This window comes from Melospiza georgiana, chromosome 15 (assembly GCF_028018845.1).
Source record: "Melospiza georgiana isolate bMelGeo1 chromosome 15, bMelGeo1.pri, whole genome shotgun sequence".
NCBI classification, from domain to species: Eukaryota; Metazoa; Chordata; class Aves; order Passeriformes; family Passerellidae; genus Melospiza; species Melospiza georgiana.
This window is the reverse complement of record NC_080444.1, coordinates 5,479,417-5,491,947: the sequence shown is the minus strand read 5'-3', so window position 1 is coordinate 5,491,947 and position 12,531 is coordinate 5,479,417. Positions and strand designations below refer to the sequence as shown.

The window sequence follows — 12,531 nt, the reverse complement described above, 5'->3', positions numbered from 1 at the left end:
ACGGAAGCGCTGGTGTGTTTCGGGTGTTTTTTGGTGTGCCTGGTGCGTTCTGGCAGCACCTTTTGACTTGTTCTCTCTGTGTCCAGCTGCAAGAACAAGCTGTACCTGGAGAAGCTGCCCAACACCAGTGTGATAATCCCCTTCCACAACGAGGGCTGGTCCTCGCTGCTGCGGACGGTGCACAGCGTCCTGAACCGCTCCCCGCCCGAGCTGGTGGCAGAGATCGTGCTGGTGGATGACTTCAGTGACAGAGGTAGGGTGGCTTCATGTGACATCCCCGTCCCTGCCCCTTAGTGCACTTGTAAATATGTGTGTCATGACCCGAGGGGTTTTACTTGCCAGCAGCAGAGCTCAGGGCAGTCTTGCTCCGGTGCATTTGAAAGCAGAAAATTCATGTTACAAATTCAGGGTGTGCTGGTGTAGCTGCTGCTGGCATGGGCTGTCCCGTGTTCTGGGCAGTATCAAAAGGCAGAGAAGCTGGTTTTAATATTCAGCTAAGGGCCTGTGTAGCCCTTAATGTAAAATGTTAAATGTTGACTCTTGAAATAACAAAAAAAAAAGCCAAGAGGTGGGAAGGTGGGAATAGCTCGCTCCTTACATTCTACTTTATTTTTCCTTTCTTGATGCAGAACATGTAAAAGAATCCTTGATAAAAGGTTTCCATCTGGGACTGCCTATGACTTGGCTTGCCTTTCTCATGAATTTTGTGCTCCTGAAAAGTAAATGTGCAGCATCCAAACCTTTTCTCTCCCTTGCTGGGAACTTCCCTCAATATTCTGTACTACATTGCCTGGAGCAGTTACTTTGGGTTGGGTTGCAGTCTGCAGAGGTGTGGAGTCACTGGCACACACATCACCACAAATGGAACAGCCACTTGGCATTGCAGCACCAATGTGTGCGTGTAGTTGCTGAGATCTTTTTCTCTGAGCCACAAATCCACACAGGATTGCCATTTAAATGGTGCCTGATGCAAATTAAGCTGCATTTTTCCTTGTGTTTTGCACTCCTGCTGTGGTGGAAAAGGCAAGGGAAGGAGGAATCAATGCCCCTGTCCTGTAGATGTTGCATAGGTGCAGAAATCCCATGGGAAGTCCTCTGACTGGTGTTGAAGAGGGCACAGTGACTTTGAGGGGTTATGGTCAGATCTAGTAACTCTGTTTTCTCCTTTAAAGTTACTCTTTAGCTTTATGAGCCGCAGAGTTCAAGCCACTGATATTACTCAAGTGAGGCAAAAGAGCTTTCTGTACAGGATACATCTCCAGAAACCCGACATCTAGGAAGCTCCTAAATGAGTTTGGAAACAAGCTTGTGAATATTTAGTGTTCTGCCCTATTCTGGCTTCCAAACAGGCACTGACCAACAGCTGTAGTGCTTGGCCTGAAGTTCTTCTCTCATTAGTTTGCAAGCAAGGCATGCTGCATTGAACAAATCAATGTTACATGATATAAGTATTTCTTTGGAGAATTTTCAGGCTAAGGTGGGGAGAAGGAAAACCCACCTTGCTTACAAGGTCTTTTTATTGCTACTCAGTCTAGAAGCAAATTAGACAAGCTCATGCTGTAACCACAAGTGAATTGTACAAATGGATTTCTTTTCAGAGAAGTGGAAGTAATGAAATTTAGTTTCCTGTGGGTCTGTTTTCCTTGTTCTATACATGTGCCCTGACCAGGTGAAAGAGAGCCTCAATCTGTACCTGTGCTGTTTGTCCATCTCACTCTTCTCTATCCCACCTGCCTCTGATAAGACAAAAACTCTCCTCCCTTGGTCATCCATCTTTCATGCAAAGGTTGCAAGGAGTAGCTGGGATTCATTTGTGTGCAGCATCTATTTATAAATGGATATAAAAGACTCCAGGTGCTGGACAGTGGGCTAAATTGTCAAGGGAAGAGAATAACACTCGTGCAAAGAGAGTATGTTAATAAAAACTGGTGTGGGGTTTCTCTTTGGGGTGGATTTTTCTTGTTTGTTTGTTTGTTTGTTTTTTTTAAACCAGTATTTTCCTGCTAGCAGAGTTGATTTCTGCACACTGGGACAATTGCTGGTTAGGATGAAACATCTTTCCTTCAGTGCTGTCAGTTCTGTATCTGCACTTTTCTTCCTTACCCACACTGAGGTTGGCTTGCACATCCCTCAATGGGCTTAAATAGATCCTTAGTCTTAGGGGGCTCTTAAATCCTAATTACATGATCTTGACTTGAAAGGATGATGCCTACAAACTTCTGGTTGTAATTTATCCATTGTTAAAAAAAAAAAAAAAAAACAAAAAAAAAACAAAACCAAAACAAAACCCTAAACAACAAACACTTCAACCCACTAACTGAGGATTGATCATTTAATGCATCAAACTGAAATGCATGAAGGAGCAGAAGTTCCAGGAAAACTTTTACTTGTATCTTATATGTTTGAAAAGAGCACATTTTTATATTTGGACTGTTACGCAACTGCTGTGGTTATCTGTTTCTTATTATTAAATTGGGAAGATAATAAGAACTCCATGTCCAAGCTGATGATCATCACAGCTGTGCCACAGAACTGGAGAGCAGTAAAAAGAATGAGAAGAAATGTCTTGATTTTTCTTTGCAAATCTTAAATGATTGGTCCTCTGCATTGTCTGCAAAGCATTCTGTATTGTCCTCAAGAATTCTGTGCTTCTGTTTGAAATAACAGCCCCCTAAATTTGTAGCAGCATCTTTTAAAGTTACAGAATCACTGTTGGATGTAGTGACAGCAGAGGCCATGGCTGAGATCAGAGGGGCATAGGAGGAACAGTAAATGTCATCTCCTTCCCTGAAGAGATCAGTAAATAGTCACCATAAACTCCAGTGAAGAGCCAAGGATGGAAAGGATAATCACTCAATAAAAATCTATTATTAAATTTTTTATGGAGATGTTACTCTGACAGGATAAAACATTGGATATCTCTGCTGTACCTCACGCTGGCCTTTCACTCGAGGGTTGTCTAAACAGACCTCCAGAACTTTAATAACTCTTTAAAGAATATTCTTCAATAGCTTGACCTTCCCTGGCAAGGAGATTCTCTCTGTCTCTCTCCTGCCAGCATTTCTTGTGTGCTGACCTGTGCTGGGGTTAAATGTGCTGGGCTTTGCTGCCCTTGAGGTGCTGGAATATTTCTCTCTTATTCTGCTGTTTCACTGCTTTCTGGGAATGTTGGTGCTGATCCATCAGCCTCTTTCATCCCCGTGTCTCATACATGGAGATTCTTTGCTGCACATGAAGGAAAGGGGACTTTGGTAATAATGGAAATACTAAGTGTGGAAACCTGGCTACTGCAAGCAGTGTTTTTCCTGACAGATGTTATTTTCATGTGTTTTTCATCTGGTTTTAAGCTTGAGTGTAAGGAATTTTTGGTGTGTCTTATGCAGAGGGCTGAGAAGTTGGCTAACAGAGTGGCAGGAGAGTGAAGACAGATTTCTGGGTTAGTTGGTGGCTGCTGTGGCCTGCAGCACACCTGAGGGGCAGCTGTGGCTGTGCATTATTGGAGCTCCTGGACAGATGAATCATCTTCTGGAAGTGTCAGCAGCCATTTATTTCTTAATTTGTTCGAAAGAGACAACTCTGTGACCTTTAGCGATAAACATTTTTCATCCAAAAAATGCTGTCCTGATGACAGCAAATCTTAACAGGGAGCAGCAAAAGCTTTACAAGACATGTTTTTTAAATGTTTCCTTTGCTTTGTACTTGGAAAGTCAAAATGTGCTGGAACAACTTGCTGTCTGGAATGGTGTGGGGTTTTTTGTATGCCTGCAGTATAATGCAAATGGTCCAAATCTAAAAAAAGCCTAGAGCCTTACCTCACTCAAATTTTGTGCAGGATTCTGTGTCAGGCAGAGTGCTGTGGGAAAGGCTGCCTGTCCATGGGTGTGGTGGCTCCATCCCTTTGCCTTGAGCTGCAGTTTTTGTCACCTCCAGCAGCTCCTTCTGACGCTCAAATCTTCCTCTCTGGGGTTTTTGGTAGGTTGGGTTGATTTAAAAGGAGCTGCTTTCCATCATGTGCCATTGGTCACAGCAGAGGGAATATTGCAAGGCTGGTTTTTGCCTTCTCTACTGGTAATCTCTGCTGTCAGTGTAGCACTGCATTAAGACTGCTATAATGCTTTTCTTTTCCCCACAAACTTGATTGAGAGTGATGTAAGAACTTTCTCCCCAGTTCAGAACGCTTGCTGGTATTTTCTGTGCGGAAGAAAATAGTTGAATATATAATAGTATAATAAGTTGAATATATGGTATAATAGTTCAATATATTGAAGAGGGAGGCACCAATTCAGCAAACTGTTGTTGGAGAGTAAGAATTAACCTGCCCTGCATGGAACAGAGAACTGCCAGAGAGCCCCAGGCTGACCTCCAGGGTTTGATGAACCCCAGCTTCTCCAGGGTGGTCCAAAATAATGCCTCCCCGTCTGGATAAGCAGAATTCTGAATGCAACACATGTGAATAACCACTCTACAATTCCTGATTATAAAACCTCCTAGCTGTGGCAGTCCTGTGTGGATTTGTGGCTTCACTTTTAATTTCTATAGCTATTCTTTCAGTCTGGTAGGTTAAATTAAACCTTTTCATATGCTGGCTTGCAGGATACTAATTACATCCCCCCAAGCCTGTTGTTACCAGAATGGCCCTAAGTAAACTAAAATGTTTTTTTCCATGTATATCAGTTTTCTCCTGGGGACTGTCATGTGAAATTTGTTTGCTTTTTGAATATCTAATTACCATGCTGCTGAGTGGGAATTTGGTTGTATTTTATCACAGAAATGGGAGGAGGAGAGCTGAAGTGGAATTGCAGGTCAGTTTGTAACACTGCAGGTTTTTCTATCAGCTCTGATGGCATTTTGTTATTGATAGCTGGGAACAAGTCACAGGCAGGCAGTTCATGGTTCTTCAGGCTCTGCTTCAGCCCCTGGGCCTGCAGCTGAATTGCTGTGCTGAGAAATGGAGCTGTTCAGCTCTGGTGTCTGTCCTGTACTAAATGAATCGTTGGTCTCCACCTCATTCCTTGTGGACCCCTCTGCTGTAAAAGCTGTGTCTGTGTCTGCATGAGCAGATGTAAAGCTGTTCTCTGTGTCAGCAATAAATGATCAGCCCTGAGCTGGGGGAGCAGGGATGGCACATCCCTTTGTAGGATGCTTGTCACAATGTTCTTTGCTTTTCACCTGTTTGGTGGCCCAGCACAGCAGTGGAACATCAAGCACTCCTGCTGAAAGGCAGAAGGCAAACTCCTCTGTTTTGGAGGTGAGGTCTCTTGCAGGTGCAGGTGGGACTGGAACAGGCGCAGAATCACAAATAGCTGAGTTTGGAAAGGAAATCTGGAGATCGTCTAACCCAGCCCCTCTGCTCAGCTACAGCAGGTTTCTGCAGATCTTATTATTCACTCAAATTTTGAAAATCCCCAAGGATTGAGACTCCCTGATGTCCCTGGGGAACCTGTTCTGCTGTTCAGTCACTCTGTCAGTGACCTAGTTGAAAAAAAAAAAGTAATTAAAAAATACCTTATGCTTAACCAGCACTTCCTGTGCTTCAGTTTGTGCCCAAGGACTCACAGGTCCTTTTCTGCAGAGCTCCTATAACTTATCTAGGAAACACCTGCAAAATAATACCTCTAAAACAAACTAATTGTTTGCATTTATGTGCTTCTGGAGCAAACTGATATCATGGATTTTTCAGCCTTTCCCCTAATGTCAGGCATGGTAGGATTTTTGCCTTTTCACCCTTTGCAGCAATGGAAATTTAAAAATTATTCAAGACATTTGAAGCTTACTGTGTGCAGGAGGCTGTGACTTAATTGCTGAATGTCATTAAAAGAAACATCTTGTGGTGTACTTGGGGCTGGCTGTGTGCTCAGAGGAAAGGCTACACACCACACAGGGTTTATCTTATTTTATGGCTGAGCTTGACAGAAATCAGTGATTGTGGCAAAGTGCTTGAATTCCCCATAAAACTCACGTTTCAGCATTCATTTATTTGCATATTGAGTGACAGCCTGTTCTTACTTGTTTTTAAGATTACTTTGGTAGAAATGACAGTGTTTTAGAACAAATGTTGTCCCTTGTTGAAGAGAACTGCAGCATCAGTCATCTCCAAAGCATGAGTTACATGCAAAGCACTCTGTTGGTACAACAATCAAGCTGGACGTGGCAGCGCTGAAAATACTGCAGTCTCCAAACATCAGGATTGTTCTGGAAGTGTTAACCCAGCTGGGCCCTGTGCCCAGGGTGCTGCATGTCTGTACCTTGGCAAGATGTGAAATCTGAGCATCCCTCTCAGAGCAGCCAGGCAGAATCTGCACCTGGCAATGGGAGGCAGCAAAGCTTTGGGCCCAAGTGTTTGAGTGTGTCTGACCCAGGGTGACAATGACAAATCCAAGTGTTTGAGTGTGTCTGACCCAAGGTGACAATGACATTTGCAAAGTGAACCCTCTGGTCTTTACATCAAACACAGCCTGGTTTAGGGAGTGGCTCTGTAAATGCATCCTTGGCTGCAGTGGATTTCAAGGAGACAATTTTGTTCTGAGGAATGTGCATGGGAACTCATTTTCCCCTGGGTGGTCATTATGGAGATTTTGGATTTCAGTTCATCTTCCAACACTACTCTGTTACCTCGCACCTCATCTTAATTTGTGAAAACTTTTTTTAGGAGTCTATTCTATTGATACACTCAACCATTTAAATTTTTATTTTAATTCATTCCCTATCAGAGGGGCGACACAACCAAATCCTTCCTTTTCCCTTGACAGATAAATCCCTGTGACATTTTAAACCTCTCTTTATATTGCAGTACAGGTAATTCTGGAGCTGTGGGATAATCTGAATGGAAAACCAAATGTGAGTGAGGGAACTTGGCTGAACCATGAGCAGCATAATTTGGTCTGGAGGGCAGAAGTCACTGAGGAGTGCAGTGAGGGAGAAGGCCAGGGGTGATTAATGTGTCATTTGGTGCAGCAGCAGGTATATAACAAATACAGCTCTGTTCCATTAACCACATCTGCCAGGCCTTAATTGAAAGAAATCATGTTCTGAGTATCTGAAATAGAAAAGGGTTTAATACTTGAATTCTTTTTGATCTTTAAATGGAACAGTAACAGATTTATGCAGCTAAAGAGATTATCTTTTCATCTTCAGGCACATGCACTGTAAAAGTATTTTTTTTTCTCTTAAATGCACTGAAGTGCATCTGGTTAGTACATCTCAGTATGGAGTGACTGTGCTTAGGACAAAGTGATGACAGCCTTTCTTGCTGAATTATCAATATTTTCATCTTAAAGCTTCTTACCAGAAAGTATGGAGAAAGAAGAAAAAGCCAAGCTCTTTTGGGCCAAGTGTGCTTTTCCACAACCTTTAAGTGTTGCTTTCAAGGTCTCATAAAAATTGTTGTAAATATTGTGCCAAAGAACTGATAGAAAGATTATTTTTGTAAATTAAGTTGCAGAATAAAGAAGACTTTTTTTTTCCTTGTTAGAATTCATTGCAGATCTGTTTAGACTCATGAAAAATGTCTTTGAAGTGACAGACAGACAGATCTCCCTTTGGGTGAGTGGGAGAAGGTTGGTTCTTCTTGGGTGGAGAGATGTGCAATTTCTGCCCCAAGCTGCAGCATGGCTGCCAGGGAGCAGAGCAGAGCAGGGATGTGAGTGTAGGAGTGAATTTGTGAACTCACCAGGAGTGAATTTGTGAACTCACCAGCATTCCTTTCCATAGTGAGCACCAAGGGAGCAATAAAATAAAAGCTGGTGCAAATGTCCCATTTTTGTTTACGAGAAGAGAGTAATTTGTTATTCTCCATTTCTGGCAGTGTCTTGTGAGTGTGGGATACTTCAGATAACAGTGACAAAGTCTGCTTTGGATCAGAGTGAGATATGGATGAAATTCAATTTTATGTTTTCCCTCCTTTGAGTATCCATTTTTAATGTGTGTTTAATGTCTGTAGTCATGTATTCCCTTTATAAAGGGATGTCTAAAACCTGCACTGTTCATTAGGCAATGCCTGGGGACCATTAAAAGTTTATTCTCTGGTGTTTTAAAAAGTGTGAGGGCCTGTTGTAGTTGTTTACTGCAGCTTTGTTTGTGACAGCCTAAATTAACCAGTTTACTTTTCATCATCTTGTGTTTATTTCTGTAAGATCAGTTGCTGTGGCTGAAAGATTCTTCTGGAAAGGAAATGAGGTGGCTTTAAAAGGTCGAGTGTACTGTGACCTCTTTCTCAGCTAATTATTGTGTAGTGAAGGATGTCTGGCAGTCTAAAGTTAAAAAAAATAAATAATTGAGGAGCAGAGTTTCCATTACAGCTCATTAAGTAAATCTCAGTGCATTGCTTGCTACTAAGAAACCCTACACATGTAGCTTCTGTTAGAGGAGTTTTGCAGGAAAACAGCTTTAATTTCATTCTCCTCACCTTGAAGTACATGTCCTCATCTGCTAGGAGTCAAAAATCTAGATATCTGCCAGCTGCAGTGCAAATCAGCATTTTAATGCTTTACAGCTGCTTCTCTATAGAAGTTAATTAGAAATGTGATTCAAACACCCTCTGCCCATATATGATATCTCTTACTGGTAATCATAGCTTCTGCTATTTAAACCTGCATTTGGAGTGGTATTGACAAAGCAGCTGTTTCACACTGGGACTTTGATAAAGGTGGAAACTTCTTCACTCTTCAAAAAGCATTTAGCTTCCTCAAAATTGGAAGCTAAATGCTGCTTCAACTGAAAAATAAAAGTGGGTAAACCAAACCACATTCCTTCTCTAGTTTTAATTGCAGTTATATGTTCTTAGTAAAGAAGTGGCACACAATTCTGTCAGTGTAGCATCAGTTCCTGAGGAGCACTGCTGCCTGTTCCCCACATCAGGGATGCACTGATGGAACACAGTAATTTAACTCTGCTGGGCAGGGGAAGCCAAAGCTCCAGATTTAAAAGCAGGGACCTTCAGCTATCAGCCCTGCCCTGTCCTCTGTCATCCAGATAAAATTAATGTGTTACTTGAGAATGGTGTTGCCCACAAGATGGCTTAGTTTTGGTATCAGTGCAGCTGGAACGGGCCTGGATTTGTGCTTCAGGATTTAATAGATTTATTGACCTTTCTAGCAGATGTCACTGACTTACTGTGATAGCTGCATTTCTTGTGAGTAAAGTAAACCAGAGTGTTGGGAACTGATGGTGAAGAGGCCTAGAAGAAGAGTAAAGTGTGAGTTTGTAAATTATACTTCTGGCATGGCAGAGTTTGTTACTGCAAGTCACTTCTGTGTGTTCTCTCTGCAGCTGTATTGCTATTTTTTTCATTTGCCAAATACATTGTTTTCTGTTCTCTGACACACAGACTACAGGACAGACCTCCTTCTGCTTTGTCATTCGTGGTTATTAATGTTCAAGCATCATTGTAGGACTGAAGGATTATCAGTGAGTTTTCTAATATTCAAAGTTGGCTGCAACCCCAGAGCAAAAACCCTGTGGTTCTCTGCTATTAATTTTAGGCTTCATAGTTGTTCTTCCTCACTTAGACACTGGAGATCAGAGCCTGTGGGACCCAAAGGGTGCATTCCTACCAAATCAAAGCCACTTTCAAGTGAGTTACATCTCTAATGGACTGTTCTCTAACAAGACAAAAGTCTGGAGCAGATTTCTCTGTCAATCCTTGTGCTCTTTCTGGAATATTTCCTTTTCTGATGATTTGCACAGAGCAAATACTTTGAGGCCAAGAAGTTCTTTGCCTCTCTCAGCACTATTCATGTACAAAGCCAGCCCTCTGAGGACTGGTTTGTTTTGGCATCTTTTTTTCTTTTCTTTTTTTTTTCCCCTGCAAAACTCAGTGACTTTTAAGGCTTTAATCTTGCAACTCTGATATGTTCCAAAATGTTTCAGTAAGAACTGTCTTAACACTTCATCTGCCTGCGTCTCTTCGGATGCTGGCAAGTTTTGCCTTGCTGTTGGTCATGGGCTTTAGGCTCCTGTCATGATGCACCGTGCAGAACATCACTGCCAGCAGTGGCTGTGTCCTGGAACACTCCCTGGGCACAGAGGAGGCTTTGGAACAAAATTCTGAGATGCTTTTGCACCCCTCCTTGTCTCTCCAGTGCCCAAAAAGGAGTTGATGGTGTAGGTTCAAAGCAATTAAAGATTTTGAGAGTGCAGGAATTCCTTTGGTTAAACAACCGGGCAGACAAAGCTACTGGTGTGGCCTTAAGATGAGTGCAGAGATTGCTTGGGTTGAAGGCAGGAATTAGGGACAGTAATGCCCTTCCTTGCCAGTCACCATGGCTACACCAAACTTGAGCTGAATATTAAGTGTACTGCAAGGAATTCTTCCCTGTTTTGCAGCTACAGAGGCTGTGTAGGCCAAAACCTGCATCTCTCCAGTGAGTGTGTGCCAGCACAGCAGCTCTGAGGTTAAAAGCAATCAACAGGAAATCACTGAGAGTCACAAAATACCCTCTTTAGATGAAATGTAGTCAACAGAAGAGGAAAAAAACCTAAGTGGGTTGCCTTAATCTTGATGCATATTTAATGAAATGGGAAGGGAGAAGAGTAAACTAATGAGAATGACTTGAGTGTTTCCCCTGGGAGAGATGGTTCTGGCAAAGGGGGAAAAACTGATCCTGTAGGTTAGCCAGGAGGTCAGTGTGCAGGAATTAAGAGGTGATGCACACACCACAGGTTGGGTGCACTGCTCCCAAGGAACAGGAGCTTTAAACCTTTACAGCATGAAGGAAAGATAAGTAAATGGATTTCTCTGGATTCCCTCCGGAAGCAGCAGTTGGAACAGACTCCTTTACAAATTAAACTTTCCTGAGAGATTGAGAGGTTGTGGTGTCACTGAGATGATTGCTCCCTGTGTATTTCCCTGCTTGGAATTGCAGCCTACTAAACTTTCCTTGGGGTCTCAGTGTGTTTATATACTGATGCCAGTAAGTGTGAATTTTCCCATTTTAAAATTACACCTTTGTGTCTGCATTCAGTGCTGGTATCTCCTGAAGGATTCCTGAGCAGGGTTGGGATGTTTGCTGCAGGGTGGAGGAAGCACTGAGAAAGTTCCCTTTGCAAACTGAAGGGTGAATTGATGGCATGGCAGGACAGCAGAAATTTGTGGTAAACCTGAGTTTATCACAGCCCAGGCTCACACCACTGGTCTTTTCCCCACTAACTCTCAACCTGGCTTATTTGTTGGGCACCATTCTTCCACTTCCGTGCACTTTATTGAACCTGAAACAGAATCTTGGTTTGAAACCATTTAGAAAGAGAACAAAACCAGTAAGGTTTTCAGCAAACCCTTTTAATCTTTGTTAAGTCCAAACCATGCTATATTGTCATGCTGTATTATCATTCAGCTATTGTCCCATGCACAGAAACCCCTTTCCCCCCTCAGATTTTGTTTTTAAAGTTGTGCTGGGACCCAGCACTGATGCAGAATGGGCAGTGGAAACTGGACCCCCACCCATTTTGGAGTCCACCCCAGAACTGTAATCAGTGAAGCCACAAATATTAATTCTCTCCCTTCTCAAGCCTTTTCCTCTTTGTAAGAAGATTCAGCTTGGAAAGCTGTGATCAGCCTAATCAGTTTTCTATTACTGAGACTGGTGCTCATAGTACAATTTGTTAAATCAATTTATTATCCTCCCAACCAACTTCAGTGATCAGAGCGTGAAAACATTGAAAGAAAATTAAAACTAGTGGAAGTGCTGCCTGTTTGGATAACAGCACATTTTGCTGTTTCAAAGGATTACTCATCTGCACCAAAACAGGGAGAGAAGTTAATTCCAGTGATTTAGAATCTTCTATTTCAGGGAGGCCTGGCTTGCACATTATGATGGATTCAGGAAGAAGTATAATTCGTTCTTAAATTGTTAAACAGCACGTTGGGGCCAAGTAGCCAAGTAAAAATGAATGGATTCATTTGTAATCTTCAACAAGCATGTCTGTGTGTGGGAGGGTGGGGATGGCAGGCTGGGGTAACCTGTAAACAAATGCCAGATGCATGCTGGCACTTGAGGCTTTGCTGTTGGAAAGCAGCCAGAATAACCTGCAGAGAAGGGAAATGGTCCTTTTCTGCCTAAAATGGAATTCTGCAGATCCTCCAGCCCTGTCCTCCCGTGCCCTGCAGTGGGAGGGGGAGGTTCCCTGGGTTTTCAGAGGGCAGTGGCTCTCCCATCTCCACAGCTTCAAGATTCTGAGTGTAAACTAAAGCAAAGCACCTCAGCAGGTCCTGTAGGGCAGAGGGACCTTTGGTGCTATCCTTGGCATCTGAGTGATGTGGGAAGGTGTCTGGGAATGTTCCTTTTTCTGCAGTGCTGTTCCTTCTGCTTTGGGTTCATTATACACGTCTGGAAAAGGCACTGGAGCTGCAGATGTGCTCCACAGTGTAAAATTCAGAAACCAAATGATGGTGTCATGTGAACCAAGAAATGTTGCACTGGCAGGACAGAAGTGTTTCACTCATAGTTCTTTCACAGGACATAAATCACTTTAATAGTTCCAGTCATGGCTGGTATTTTTTTTTTTCTGTGGCAAAATATTGGCACTCCCTTCCCT

At 42.7% G+C, this 12,531-nt stretch overlaps 1 protein-coding gene across 1 annotated transcript in view; it reads left to right on the top strand.

Moving 5' to 3' along the window:
- The window catches only part of GALNT10 (polypeptide N-acetylgalactosaminyltransferase 10), an 81,402-nt gene that overhangs the window by 41,526 nt on the left and 27,345 nt on the right, over positions 1 to 12,531 (top strand). Inside the window, exon 4 of the mRNA XM_058034805.1 lies at positions 87 to 253. Within this exon, the coding sequence (XP_057890788.1) occupies positions 87 to 253 (167 nt within the window). The remainder of the gene's footprint in view (positions 1 to 86; positions 254 to 12,531) is intronic.